Raw genomic sequence first — 15,487 nt, forward strand, 5'->3', positions numbered from 1 at the left:
AAATACAACCAATTGAAAATGTGGTCGAATCAGATTCCAAGTAATTTTCAAAAGGTTGAAGAAGACTAATTTACAAAAAAAGAGAAAAGCTCAGTTGTGGAGCTGAATTGGATAACTATTTCAAAAACCCAGCATAGATACATGGTGCCAAATGGTCTTCTCCTGTGCCATCCAATCTACTATTCTATTCAATGATTCTGAGCATAGCTCCCATTAAAATGTAAATTGTCAACTTTACCCTTATGATTACCTGCATACTTGGCCCAGTGGGTGTTACTGTGACAGGAATTGATGTCTGACACCATTTGGAAACAGCTGTGAATGTTCTGCAATGGGCTGTCTGCGTGTGATATATATCTAAGTAAGGGAACATGATGCATGATGCTTTATATTACCCTAGTTTACATCCATGTGGTTAATACTCTGTTGGTATCTCAATGTAATTATTTCCCAGGATATAACTATCAGTGAGAAGAAGAGTATCCATTACCTGAAGCTGAGTGCCCCCTGGGATGTACTGGTGTATTATGCTGAAGAGTTGTCGCTGAGGGCTCCACTACAGGTGTGTATGGTCACGTTCGTATCCCAAAAGTGCTTTCAATTGCTGACATTTCATTGATGCATTTTAGAAGAACACAGCAGGATCTGGAAATGAATCATATAGACCAGGAAATTGCCAAATTTAACCTATAGACTAAGTTGAGTTTGTTGATCTTACAAATGGAGTAACTTATGCAAACTAATTAAGTTCTGAGGAAGAGTGACCGGACCCGAAACGTTAACTCTTTTTTCTCCTCCACAGATGCTGCCAGACCTGCTGAGCTTTTCCAGCAACTTTTGTTTTTGTTCCTAATTACCATGCCTGCTAAAAACGGCAGATGGAGTTTTATAATCTATTTATTTATTTTCTTAATTTATCTTTGCCCACCCACATGCGTCAAATGCATTGGCGTGGTTCCCAACCTGCATACTCTTCAAGGCTGTAGCCTTTAGAACCCCTTTCATTTCCATCACTTTGTGCTTTCTGTGCTAGTTACCTCTGGCTTTTGTTTGGCAATCACTCTTCTGTTAGGCATGCTTCAGTTATCCAGCTGCTGCATTATGTTTGCTTTCTGTGTGCATCTTGGCTGAGTCACCAACTCAATCTTTTTTATTGTATTCACAGGCTCTGCCCAACCCCTGCATGAATATGTCTGAGATAATCCTGGAAAAGCTCAGTATTCCCAACATAATGACTGAGCATGTTCCCAACAGGCCAGTGGATTATTACACCTGTCCCTTCCGTAAATCCAAGCTGGACAAGTAAGTCATCAGCAGGGCAGAGGGATGCTCCAAGTTTGAGGGAATTCCTATGTGTTGATGTCTGTGTGCATTGTGTAGCCTAAGGTGAATAGGGAAACTGCAGGAAGGAGCAATGACCTCAGGGAGGTGGAATTCATTTATTGCTTGCAGCAGCAAATATGTTTTCTAAAGTCTTTTCGGTTGAAGATTTATCAGGATAGCTCCACTTCCAGTGTCAAGGGAGAGTATTCTTGAGGTTATTGCTTTAATAGATGTCCACTCTGGAATGCTACTATATTTCTCTTCATGGTGTACCTGTCACCCCACAGGGTTGTACACATTGCTATAGAATTATCACTTGGATTTGAAACTTGTAATGACCTGCTAATCTCAGATGTGCTATTGTGGACAGAATCCAAGTGGAATGTTATCACTTTTCTTTTGGAGATGAAGCCCATCCAAGTACGCTCTTCGATATCAGTGACTGGCTCTAGAACAGCTTGGGCAAAGTTTTAAGAGTGGAATCAGTACAATTTATGTGCTATAGAGACTATTCAGCTCATCATGTTTGTGTATGCTGATAATGATCTACCCGGCCTAATCCCACTTTCCAGCTCTTGGGTTACAGCCCTGTGGGTTACACATCTCAAGTGCCTATTCAAATACTCTTTAAATGTGTCATGTGTCTCTGCCTCCACCACTCTTGTTCAGTGATTCCAGACTTCCTGGGTTAAAAAAAAAATCTCCTCAACTCTTTCTAACAATTATCTGAAATTTTCCCCGCTGATTATGTTCTCCCTGCAATAGGAAACTTCCCACCTTTTTACACTTTCTAGGTCCCCTTCGTACACCTAAATGGAAGTAAGGCCTTAATATGGACAAAAACACGGGGATGGACTTGCAGTCTTTGATTGTTTAGGCCAGCTTTTATCCCTTTGGTAGTTTTGCAAAGTGTGCTCACTGACATCTATAGAATAGCAATTTACTGTCATGTGTATTTTTACAAAAACGCCGTGAAAAGTTTTACAAGTCACCATATCACAGCACCTAAAATAATGACAGAAGTCATAAGTAAGAAGAAAAAAAGGGTAAAAATTCATCACAATTCAATTAGTGGCTCCTGGTTTTGCGGTATCCTGGAAAACTAGGCCAAATCTGCCCCGCCACACCAAAATGAGACATCCATACTGGGACAAGACCTCCACACTGGGCCATTGGAAGACCTGGAAGCCACCTCAGAAACCAAGACACAACCTCCATGCCAGGCTGCTGGAATATCTACACACGGGGACAAGACTATCATGCCAGCCCGAGACTGCCCCTCCTGGACAAGACCTCCATACCGGGAGACCGCACCACCAGGCACCAGGCCTATACTGCTATTCTAGAATGCTGGAAGCCACCTCATAGTTTGGCCTGGGTTGGAAGAAGGTGCCTTCCGCCAAAGTTGTTGAAAGAAAGCAAAGTACCATAACAAATGGAAGCATTTTAAAAAAGTACAGAAAGAAAAGAAAAGTAAAGCAGATGGAGTAGAAGAAACCTGAGCTCCTGGGTTGAAGAACTTGCATGTTGTGCTGCTACCATCTTGGAGTACTATCAATACACTGATGACCCTTCCTCAGAAAAAGAGAACCTAATAATTACAGATCAATGTGCAAGTTTGAAGGCTACGGGGGCTGAGAAAATAGCTCTGATCACTTTGGATGCTGCAACTTTGTTGATGTTAATGACCAGTTTCCATTTGAGTTTTAGGGAAGTATGGTTAATCATTGCAACCAGACAGTAGCTGTTAGCCAATGGCTCGCAGTTCAATCCTTCTCCCTCCCCCAGTGGTCTTCTCATTTTTTTGTATCAATGAAGTAGAAGATGTCATGACATCCAATTTGAATTGGTGCTTTCCTCATGTATTGGTTTCAGTATTTTGTTTCAGACTTAGCACTTCAAGACAAGGTTACCATTTCTTTTTTGTTGCTATAGGTTTTTGGGAAGCTATAATCATGAGACATACTTTACTAACACGCAGAGGCATCGGATTGTAAGTCTCGTTTTGAAATGTGTGAACATAGATTTGCAAAGTATGTATGTAAGAGATGTGAGCAGAGACACTTTTAGGAATGTGTCCAACTCACTCATCCCAATAATCTAACAGATGGGTGCTATCTTTTCATCACATCCTGCTATCCTTTTCTATTACATCAGTTATCTAATGAATGCACTTATATTCATCTTCCTTGGGAACTTTTTATTTGGGTTCTTTACCAGGTCCACTTTTGTCAGTCCCTTTCATTGAGACCATCTCAAAACTTCTACTCCTCCTCTGCCAAAATTGGGGAGTGACGAGATGAGCTTTCTTCAATCAGGATTCTTTTGTGGCTGGTATTTTTTCTTGTAAGAATAAATCAAAAATCATTGTTCTGGGAGTTGGGGGTCGGGGAGTAGACTGCCCAAATTCCATAGTACTCCCGTACCCCCGCTCCACTGAAATTCCACCCTTTCCCATAATTTTGAAAAAATGTGTGAGATGCTGGTGGTTTTCATAAATGATGTAATGAGGTCAGGAACTCAATTTCAGGTTAGCTTTGTGCATCTTGGCTGGGGTGTGGGCTCCATGCAGAAGACCTGTTTCAGAGCTGAAAATGGGTCTAAAGGAATATCCTTCCTTTTGGTAAACACTGACTGAGCCCCTGTGTACTTGCATCATTTCAGGTTTATTCCTCAACTTCCTTTAAAACTCCCTGTATATTAAATTCTTTAAATTTAAATTAAATTGAAATCTTTAAATTTTTCAGGGATATTGAGTTGAACAGCATGAATAATCAATTTGTGGAGAGGGAGGGAACCTGAGGGCTGGTGAGAAAGTGGATAGGCATTGGGGATATTTTACTTGAGTAATTGTGTAGGATGATTTGTTAAAAAGAATGAATCTACTGGTTGTTCCTCAAAATTTGTGTGATCCTGTCTACACAAGGAATGCGCAAGTGCATAAGACTATACTATTGTATTTCTTTGTGAAATTCATTTCAGCTTGAGTGAGAATGATAAAGAATAAGTAAAGCTGACAATAGAGGCTGATTGGAATGTAACATTGCATTACTGAGCTGGATGGAAGAGTTGGCAAAGGAGAGGATAGAGGGGTTTAGTGTGTGCATTAGAATGATTCGGCATATAAATAAAACAGATTGGGAGCATAAATAAAACAGTGAGGTAATGATAAATGGAATGATCAGATTCTGAGCAGTTGGAAATATGAGTACTGCCTGCAGATGTTTGGTGTTGGGGATATTTTACCTGAGTAACAGTGTAGGATGATTGGTTAGGGTCAGGTATTAGGTCGTATTCCTGCTAGGGATGCTTTCTGGAGGTGTTGAATGGGTTATCACGCAGGGTGGAGTAGTTTAGCGTTGAATGGAGAGTAAGGAAGGGTGGCAATGTGTCTGTGGAATATTTGAGAAGGTTACATTGAGAAGTCTGAGGTAGGAATTTAGTAGGGGTATTGTTCTGGGATGTGACCTGAATGTAGGGTTTGTGAGTTACTGAATCTTGCTGTGTTTCAGGTTTGTGAAATTCTAGCCACAACAGTGTACGGGAAAAGGAAAAGAATACAAGTTGGGATTGATCGCTTGCTAAATGAAAACGTCATTACATCTGCCTTCCCGCTCCATGAGGTAAGAGGCACTGGGATAATGAGGATGAATATTTTGTAAAAGTTGGATCTACGAAATGTTGTAGACCACAGCATGTGACCCTCTTTCTCTGTCTGTAATACCATGTATCTGAACGTCTCTTTGCAATAGACATGTACTGACATTCACTGGTGTATCTTGTGCTGTCTGTAGGGCCCCTATGAATTACCAGAGTATGAAGTACCTCCAGAAAGTCTGAATCCAAGACAAAGTTTGTATAAGTATTGGGCTCGTTGGTCCCAGTGGTATAGATATCAACCACTTGATCACATCCGAGAGTACTTTGGAGAAAAGATTGCCATTTACTTTGCTTGGCTGGGTGAGTTCCTTGTTCAATGGTTCTTTGTGTGAGGAATATCTAGGAAACAGTCAAGAGTTATGAATTTATAATAATGGGCTCAATTATGCTTTTCCTCTGTTGTCTTTAAGGAGTCAGGCTTGTGATGGGTGAAATTCTAATGATAAATATAATCAAGCCTGGTTCAACAGGTGTCACTTTAATTGGGGTTAAGAAAGACAGTTTAAGTCAAGTTAATATTTCTGTAACCATTCACTACAATTGGCTGTCAGGGATTGATTCTTTATGAAGCTAAGCATCAACAAATCTATCGCCTATGTACATTCCCATAGATCTGTATGTTCATGGCAGCAGCATTTCAAAATTATTTGCATTTGGAGAGCAAGAAAAGTTGAAAGTTAAGGCGAGAGTAAAATGAAAGTCAAGTGGAACTTCTTCACTGAGGGGGAATGCTATTAAAATGGATGTGAGATAATAGATACAGATTTGGAGAAAATGCCGTAAAACAAAAGGTGAAAATTGATTCAGAGATTTAGTGAGAAGAGATTGAAGGACAGGATGTGTTCTTTGTATCTAAGAGATTACATTGACCATTTTAATTTCTGGAATCGTTGTGACTTTTCCTGACACCATTGGCAGATTTCATGTGTTGAACTAATGTGGAGAATGGTCACCAAGTGTAAGTAGGTGGATTTTCTCTGGCTATCACCGCGTTACAAAGTTTTGAGACTATATAATAAGTTCTTGTGGAGTGTACTCAATTTTAAAAATGCACATCAAAGCTTTTTCTTTTTTCTTTGCAGGCTTTTATACAACTTGGCTTCTCCCTGCTGCTATAGTTGGGACATTGGTCTTCATCTCTGGGCTGATGTCAATGAATACAAGCAAACCAGCGTAAGTCAATGAGTTGTGAGAACAACACAACTATTAAACTCCATGTAATTATGTGTTAAAACCACCTCTATTCCAATAGGAGACACTGGATTTTTGAATTTATTCCTTGAACATGAAATGAGAAGGAAAATGTGGGAACCTTTAAGTGTCCAAGAGTTGAGAAGGGTGGGGGCATTTTTGAATGACTTTTTTCACAATAATTTCTCTGACAAAAGATTACTTTCCATAATCCAATATCCAGAGTCTTTGGGAGCTCTGTGAATTTATGAGAATGATTAATGTTGAATAACAGCAGATAAAACCCACGCAAAATTGCAATCAAAGTATGATGGAAATGTACATCCAAGATCATTGAGAGATGCAAAAAGGGTAGACAGAGATTGAATATGAAAGTGACAGAAGAAAGCAAATCTCATGCAAATTCCAAAGTTAAAAGCTAGGTACTATAATTTACTGGTTAATTACATAAATATTAGGATTGATTCTGATGGACCAGATGGGCTGATTAGTTCAATTGTCTTGAAAACAATGTCCTGGAGAAGTTCTGCATGACAGATAGCAGCTGTGAATTGAGAAACAGATTTAATGTTTTGTTCTGAAGAAGAATCATATTGGACCTGCAACTCTGTTTCTCTTTCCACAGGTGCTGTGAGGCCTGCTGAGTTTCTCCAGAGTTTAGCTTTTTTTAAAATTTCAGATCGCTAGTATTTTTACTTTAACTCAGCTGAATAGAATGAGGTGAAGGATGATACCACTAGCATGGGTTCAACTGCCTACCAATGTGCTCATTTGTGGACATGAGTCTCCTTGCCTTGCCCACACTTCATGTAGAGTAGTGTCCCTCAAGATGTATAATCAGTTGTCACATATGCTTCCAGATATATGACTATTTACTGTCAAGATATGTATTTGAATTGATGCGTGATGGTAGAATGATGGATTTTGTGCATGAATATTTTTATAAAGCTGGTGGTAAAATTCCTCAAAGTTTGATGCAGTCTCATGAGATTGAGAAGGGTATTAGATTTGGTAAATGGTGAGCTGGTTAGCTCAGTTGGTTAGATGATTAATATGTGTTTCAAAATAATACAAATAGCACAAAATTTGGCCCTATCCTGCTTGAGATAAGCTTGGATCCTGCCTCCTCACCCTGCCCTGAGTAATTCACAGCTTAAACCATGGTTTGTAACCCTCAAATACTTGACATTGCTATCTGGAGAAGAAAAAGAAGAGATGTTATTAATTAACTAATGAATTGAAAACATAAATGAGCTGTCAAACACAGCCAGTATTTGTTATTGGGCATTGGAAAGTGGGGCACAACATCGAGGGCTGAAGGGCCTGTGCTGTGCTGTAATGTTCTATGTTCTATGTTCTATGTTCTATGATGCAACCATAACGGTTGTTTAATTCAATATAAAGTGTCAGAGATTCAGGTATGCTGAATCATATATTGAAAACCTTGGAACAATTTTGGGTCAGTAGAATAAGAATGTAAGAAAGCAGTGCCTGCTAACAAAGTGGACAAATTCATTGCTTGGAACAGTCAAACATCGCAAGAGAACCTAAAATCTGATTCTCAGTTTCTAAATTAAGTAGCTGCGTTAAGACCAGAAAAAAACAGGTTACAATTGCCAAGGGCAATGAATGTCAGACCTGATTTCTGCTCCTGATCAAATTGGAAAGTCTACGTGTATAGATATCACCTGAGGACCGATTTAGATCTGACTTAATATCCATATAGTCAAGTAACCCACCTGCACTTTTGTAGTGATTGTTATGAGGTCAGCCAGCTGGACATCATTGAATATGAGTCCCCTGATGGGAGTTGTTAATCTGGTCCGACCAGAGAAGCCTGGTTGACAGATTAAAGAGGAGTGTCATAATCTCTGACACTCTGGTAGCTGACTCAGAAGAGGCAGTATTAAAGTCAAGCACTGTTCGTGTGTAAATAAGAGGTTACTTGGTGACAGGGTACTGGCCTCTGTGCAGTTATTTCATCTTTTTTATTTTGTGCATGTCAATTGGTCATTTCAGTGAGGTGTCCATAAGTGGCTGCTTTGAAATTATGCACAATGTTGATTCCTTGTCGCTAGGCAAGTTTGGAAGAATGGGTAAATGAAGCTTTCAGCCCATTCACCAATGCAGCTGATTAAGACCTGTGTTTTGATGCATGCAGTCTGAAAAAGGGTGAATGCACAGAGACTGGCACTTTGATCAGTTTTATTTTATATCTTGCAGAGAAGAGATTTGTAATAGCAGCAACCTGTATCTCATGTGCCCTCTCTGTGACACTTGTGATACCTGGAATATTTCAGAGATCTGTTCCATGGCTAAAGTAAGTCTTTTAAAGCCGTAATTATTATTTGGGTCTTATTTACTTTTATATTTTGGAACCTGTAGTTGTGTAATTGTGTTTTGTGCCCTCATTAAGCCAATTGTGTGTAGTATTTTGAATCCAAAAACCTTTAGTATTTTATTGATGTTCTGTAGGTCCTAGAACATTTCTAATCTGTTCCCATACAGTATCTGCATTGTATAAGTGCAAAAAGGACAGATTGTTCCTTGAAGACAGTCTGGTGATGAATAAATTGTCCAGGTCAGCATTAGGCTAGACAGCCCCTGAACTTGCTCTGCCATTCAGTGTCATCATGGTCAATCTATGACCAAACTTCCCTTAACAGCACAGGTTCTGTAGTGATTGTCATGAGGTAAACCAAGTGGACCTAATAGAATTCCCTGGCTGGAGATGTTAATCTGGTCCAATCAAGGACCCCAAGCTAACAGATATAAATAGGACAGTCAGCAGCTCTGTTCACTCTGAGAGCTGGCCCTGAGGGAACTCTGAAGGACTTCTCATGTGTATGTAAAGGGTGACTTGGTGACAAGATACTGGCTTTGGAGTTATTTCAGGATCCCTCTCCAAAGACTGTTTAGGATGTATCAGTTATTACCTAACATTGGAATTCTCTCTCTCTCTCTCTCTCTCCCCCACTCCGTACCATGGAGAATAAAGGTGAATATGAAGGAGGTTTCTTCATTCACTCTTCACTGCTCCCTTGCCTCATCAATGCAGATTTGTAAATTCATTACAAATTGAAGTTTTTTTTATACCCATTATTATATAGAAATCACTGTATAAAATCAGACCATTCAGTCTAGTTGATATTTACTGGTGTTTAAAAGTCTGATTCCACCCTGCCAACACATGTTTCTCTTTGTTTCTATCTCATGTACATCTCTGGATCTTAATGCGTACGTTATTTATCTCAGCTGCTACTTCTAATGGTCAATTCCACATTCCAATCACACTCTGAGTAAAAATGTTTCCCTAAATTTCTTATGGATTTTGTTAGTGACTAGCTGATCTTCATGTTCAATTGATTCCCTCAACTATCTACCCTATCCAGCCCCTCTGTAAGTTTAAAGATATTAGGCCATTTGTCATTTTTTCTAGAGAAGGGAGACCCAGCCTGTTCAGTCTTTCCTGATTGTTATAATCCCAAATTAATTCATAGAACGTGTTGCATAATAAGATCCATTACTTAAGTAGTTATCCTCTTAATTGGAAAAGGCACAACTCTTATTTGTGCTTGTTTTCTCATTACATCTGTTCCCTGCAGCTTGGTTACCTCTTTGACCATCCTGGCACAGTCTTCTTCAGCATCTTCATGTCTTTCTGGGCAGTGGCCTTCTTGGAACACTGGAAACGGAAGAATGCCACTCTGGCACATCACTGGGATTCCGTGAACTTTGAGGAAGAGGAGGTGAGTCTGGAAGCAAAGAAAAATCTGCCACTTGATTCAACCTCTGTGTTCAGTCTGACCCTGCCTGGTTTAAGTCAAGATCCTTGAAATCTTAGTCCTTCCTTCACACAAATCAGGAGGAATTTCAACATTTTTACTTACGAAAAAGTTATTCAATAACACCAAGCAAACAATGAGGGTGAAATGACCCAATTTATGAAATTTGTCAATGTATAATATGCCTTGCAAGGAGAGGAAATTATTCAACTGTGTCCAAAAGCTATGGTACTGATATATTGAGTGAGAATGAGAGGCTGTTTGTTTGCATGACTCAAAATACCAATGTTTTCAATATAGAAAAGGAGTGATGGGTGCTCGAGCTATCACTCATATATTTGTACAAACCTACAGCATAGGAATAGGAAATTTGGCACTTTGAATCTGCTCCACCATTCAATAAAATCCTAGCTTTGATCCTGGCTCCTATTTCACCTTCCTGCATATCTGTAATAACCTTTTGACTCACTTATTTTTAAAGCTAGTGAAGAATCTATGTATATTTGTCTTAAAAACACTCAATGCCCTATCCTCTATGCTGTTTAGGGAAGAGAGTTCCAAAGATTCACAGCCTTCAGATTAAACATTTCTCCTCAATTGGAAAGCAGATGAATGATTTTGGTTAGTTACTGTTTGGCTTTGTTCTATTCACAAACGTCCTGTATTCAACTGTCAAAATTTTGGCAACTGTTAACACTGGCTAATGCTCAATACCAGTAGTTGAACCATTCTTTTTATTGTTTGTACGCAATAATAACTGAGGTACTAATAATGGTGAAATGAAGATTTTTGACACCAGACATCAGAGTTAAGGCAAGCATTCAGATCTACTCTGTAACAGTAATTGCTTTTGCTGCAGGAACGTCCCAGACCTGAGTTTGCTGCAAGGGCACCAACGATGGAACAGAATCCAATCACTGGAATCAAGGAGCCATATTTCCCTGAGAAAGATCGCCTATCCCGAATCATCACAGGATCAATGATTATCATAATTATGGTGAGAGGACATATCTTACCAGAAAGAATGGAACTTTCAGCGATCCTGACTGTTAGAACTTGGGCCCCACACTCAGATTTGTGGGCAGTTGTTTAAAAGCCAGGAATTATGGTTTTCCTTTTGAATTACAGCCCTTCTTCTGTCACTGGGAGTGTCTGCACAGAAACATGGACAGCAAAACAAGCAATTAACTTGCAAAGAGAACAACTGGCTGTCCATGCTGTCATTCCAAACATATTTCAACTGTAGGTCTAGCAGAGATGAATTTTCCTGAACTGCAGCAACAGTGGCAGTTCACACCACTTAACCCAAAGTTGGGAGTGGCACAGGATCAGCATGGGAATGAAAGGTCTTAACTGACACTCACCTTAAAATACTAATAATACTATGCTTGGAATGTGAAAGTGTAGATGAGAACAAATTTCAATATACACTTAAAAGGGAATTACTTACTTTAATTTGCACCACATTCACTATATTATTGAACATTGTGCCTGTTGTGATGGTTTCTAATATCCAACAGACAGGTCCTACACAAAAGATGAGTGAACTGACTGATCAGTTCTTGTCAAGTCTGAGACTACATTAAGCATAGGACAGATTTTATATTGTGTTTTTTGCTTTTAGGAAAGAAAATTCTTGATTTAATGAAGGGTAATGGGTTGTCTTTCTCTGAGATGTTGTTTTATGCTGGTTTAAGGGGATATTTTATTCTTTCATGGGATGTGGGCATCATTGAGAAAGTAAATATTTTTTCCCCATTCCTAATTGCCGTTGAATTGTCTGGCTTTTGGAGGGCAGTTAAGAAGCAAACATATTACCATCAGTCCAGAGTCTCATGTAAGCCAGGCTGAGTGAGGCTGCCAAATATGTTTCCCTTTAGTGGCCCAGATGGATTTTCACAACAGTCAACAATGGCTTCCTGGTCACTATTACTGAGGCTAGCTTTTAATTCTAGAATTTATTGATCTAATTTAAATTTCACCAATGCTCCTGGGATGATTTGAACCCATGACCCCAAATCATTAGCTTAAATCTTTGGACTAGTCCAGTTTGATTAGCATTGCATCAACAGGAAGTGTTTAATGCTAAGTGTTGTGTTAATAGTTGCTTTTTTAATTGGTCTGGTATTTATTGCTTCAATAAATATGAGATACTAATAGTTATTTTTGTTTTCCGTTTAAATCTTCCCTTTTCGGCTTTTCAATTTTCTTCTCCACTCTTGTTTCTCATTCACTTTTGCATACTTCTTAACTTCTTCACTGTCTTTGTTGTTCTTCTATGTGGTATCTCATTCTCTTTATTTTATGTAACCTCCTCTCCTCCAAGCCATTCTTTCTTCTTCCTCAATTCTGCCTTCCATTATTGTTTTTTCCATTTTGCATGTTTGCTGCCTGGCCCAGTTGCTTATAGTGATGATTTTCCTGGTGACCGTGATCATGTACCGTGGGATTATCAGTGTGATGATGTACCACACAGGCAACACTATCCTAAAGACTCAGGTGAGAAAAGGATAACCAACCCTGCGTATTAACTGTTGTGTGCTGTACAAGTGCTATAATAAGTGCATGTTCAGCTTTCCATGTACTTTAAGCTATGCTGTGGGACTAAATGTAATAACTTACCTCTTTGCATTGTCCTTGACCAAGTCACCATGACTCCCAATGGCAGTAATTAACTGAATCACTTGGGTAACATTGAAAGTGTTTGAAAATATTCTGTTTTAATCTTCTGACACTCTGGCAAAAACACTTCATTGGATTAATGCACTGTGCATTTAACAATGCAGCAAGTGACTGGGTGTGTGATAGGATAGTGTAAGATGAGTTTCATTTTGATAGAAGATTAGCGAGAGAGGGAATTGTGCATTTAATTTATGGTGTACCTAATCAGAACATGGCCAAGTCTGATACAGGGTAAACAAAATACAAAATGCTGCATTTTCTCAGCATTAACGACAGCAACAGCTTGCACTCCCCTTTCAGACTAACAATACCTCATTCAGCAGCTATTTTCATTATGCTAATCAGTAGAAAGTGAGAAATTTGGAAAGTTGATTGATGAAATGGATTTTGAGGATTTTTTAAAAATGTGGAACAGAGAACATAGAACATAGGGCCTGTACTGTGCTGTACAGTTCTTTGACCCACGATGTTATGCTGAACTTTTACCCTAAAACCCAAGGTCTCTCTAACCTCCACCTCTACCTTATACTATCACCCCTATGCCTATCTGATAGCCGCTTAAATGCCCCTAATGAGGCCAACTCCACCAACCCCTCTGGCAATGCATTCCACGGCCCGACCAATCTCTGAGTAAAGGACTTACCTCTGATGTGTCCCCTGTATCTACCTCCACTCACTTTAAAACTATGCCCCCTCGTAATACCTACCTCCACCCTAGGAAAAAGTCTCTGGCTATCCACTCTATCTATACCTCTGATTATTTTGTACAACTCTATCAAGCCACCTCTCATCTTTCATCGTTCTAAAGAGAAAAGCCATAGCTCTCTCAACCTTTCCTTATAAGACCTTCCCTCCATTCCAGGGACCATCCTGGTAAATCTCCTCTGCACCTTTTCCAATGCTTCCACATCTTTCCTGTAATGAGGCGACCAGAACTGGACACAATACTCCAGATGTGGCTGAACCAGGCTTTTATATAGCTGGAGCGTATCTTCACGGCTCTTGAACTCAATCCCTCTATTAATGAAAGCTAACACACCATACGTGTTCTTAACAGCTCTATCCACCTGGGTGGCAGCTTTCAGGAACTGTGGACATGAACCCCAAGATCCCTCTGCTCCTCCACACTGCCAAGAATCTTTCCGTTAACCCTGTATTCTGCTTTCAAATTTGTTCTTCCAAAATGAATCACCTCACACTTTTCAGGGTTAAACTCTGTCTGCCACTTCTCAGCCCAGCTCTCCATCCTATCAACGTCCCTTTGTCATCTCAAACAGCCCTCCACATTATCCACAACTCGACCCACCTTTGCATCATCCGTGAACTTACTCATCCATCCTTCCACTCCTACATCCAAATCATTTACAAAAGTCACAAATAGAAGAGGACCCAGAACAAATCCTCGTGGTGCACCACTCGTAACTGAGCACCATGTTGAATATTTTCCATATACTACCACCCTTTGTCTTCTAAGGGTCAGGAAATTCTGAATCCAGTGGAGTTGGAGACAAAAAGATATATGCAAACCTTGGGTAGCTGAAGAATGCCATTGCATGTGGTTTGGCAAAGAGAGGGAAGATGCTCAGAAAGTCAAAAGCACAGTGCTCACAGGGAAACAGGATTACAAGATATTTCAGATATACAATCAGATAAGGGGTAGGCAACGAACAGCTTTTAAAGATGTTCACAAATTGAAAGATTTGGATAACCGTGGGCATGGGCAACCTGAGAAAGTTATACGGTCAAGCCAGTGGATGCTAGGAATGGCCCTGCCTTTGGGTAAAATACATAGCTCCAATATTAAACACACAGATCAGTGGAGAACTGGGGTTGAAGATTAATCGCTTTAAGTGGTCACTAAATTTAATTTAAATGTATAACTTCTCCGATGTGTGTAAAATGGCTTGCAATCAAGATCATCCTTGCTAATAATAAATGTCACCTTTGACATTTCCCCACTGATGGCAATTCTGGAATAATTTCTTTCCTGTGGGGCGAGGATGTCTTCAAATATTGCAGCTGATATATGTGCTGGTTAACCCAATGCACAGCCCATCATGCACAACATTGAAATTTAATGCTCTCCTTTCCTGAACTTGCTTACTGATGTTGAACTACAGTTCCAGAGGTGGCAGCTGTCCTGAAGGTCTTCATTCACCTGTCTGATGCTCATATATGCTTCTAATATTAGATATGTTCTAATTGTACTCAGTGTATTGCAATTAATCCCTGACAGGCTGGAAACATAGCGAATATCAGCAGCTCCTTAGTAAACCTTATTCTCATCCTGCTCATGGGCCAGATCTACACTTCTCTGGCAGAAAAACTCACCAGATGGGGTAAGGAAACTATCAGCTCACTGAATTCAGAGTCTATCCCCGTTTAGTGTAAATATGCTCATAGCTCTACCCCTTTATAAATTTGGAATTGTAATAAGTCGGAATATTCTATTTGATGCATCGAATTCAGTCTGCCATTCAGTATGATTGTGGCTGGTCCTTAATCTCAGTGGCATAGTCAAGCACTGTCACTGCAGCTAACTTAAAGGGATTTTTTTAATATGCAGATAATCTAATACATTAGCCTAACAAACCATATTTATGTTATAGCACTTGTACACAGGATGCCATCATTTTGCAGACTTGATGATCTATATAGATAATTACATTGCATTCCATGCATGCTAAACAGCAAAAGCAATCCTGCCACATCTCGCTAGGAATGGTTGGCAGTTAAATAACTGATGAAGGGGGAGGCTCCATGTCCTCAGTGGTGACGACACCCAGTAGGATGAGTGGGAAGGCCTAGGTTTGCAACCTTTCCAAACAAAAATGCTGAGCAGATGA

At 39.7% G+C, this 15,487-nt stretch overlaps 1 protein-coding gene across 3 annotated transcripts in view; it reads left to right on the forward strand.

Annotated features, from left to right (window-relative positions):
- ano11 (anoctamin 11) overlaps positions 1-15,487 on the forward strand; it is a 71,868-nt gene that overhangs the window by 39,833 nt on the left and 16,548 nt on the right. For all 3 annotated transcript variants that reach the window (XR_007250498.2, XM_048561658.2, XM_048561660.2), the window contains 11 exons: positions 455-562; positions 1,166-1,302; positions 3,259-3,316; positions 4,836-4,946; positions 5,118-5,283; positions 6,066-6,156; positions 8,398-8,494; positions 9,780-9,923; positions 10,819-10,956; positions 12,360-12,458; positions 14,878-14,980. Coding sequence is in view for 2 of the 3 variants with exons in the window: in XM_048561658.2 (XP_048417615.1) it covers positions 455-562; positions 1,166-1,302; positions 3,259-3,316; positions 4,836-4,946; positions 5,118-5,283; positions 6,066-6,156; positions 8,398-8,494; positions 9,780-9,923; positions 10,819-10,956; positions 12,360-12,458; positions 14,878-14,980 (1,252 nt within the window). In the remaining variant the exon portion in view is untranslated. The remainder of the gene's footprint in view (positions 1-454; positions 563-1,165; positions 1,303-3,258; positions 3,317-4,835; positions 4,947-5,117; positions 5,284-6,065; positions 6,157-8,397; positions 8,495-9,779; positions 9,924-10,818; positions 10,957-12,359; positions 12,459-14,877; positions 14,981-15,487) is intronic.

This window comes from Stegostoma tigrinum, chromosome 28, assembly GCF_030684315.1.
Source record: "Stegostoma tigrinum isolate sSteTig4 chromosome 28, sSteTig4.hap1, whole genome shotgun sequence".
In the NCBI taxonomy this organism is placed as follows: domain Eukaryota; kingdom Metazoa; phylum Chordata; class Chondrichthyes; order Orectolobiformes; family Stegostomatidae; genus Stegostoma; species Stegostoma tigrinum.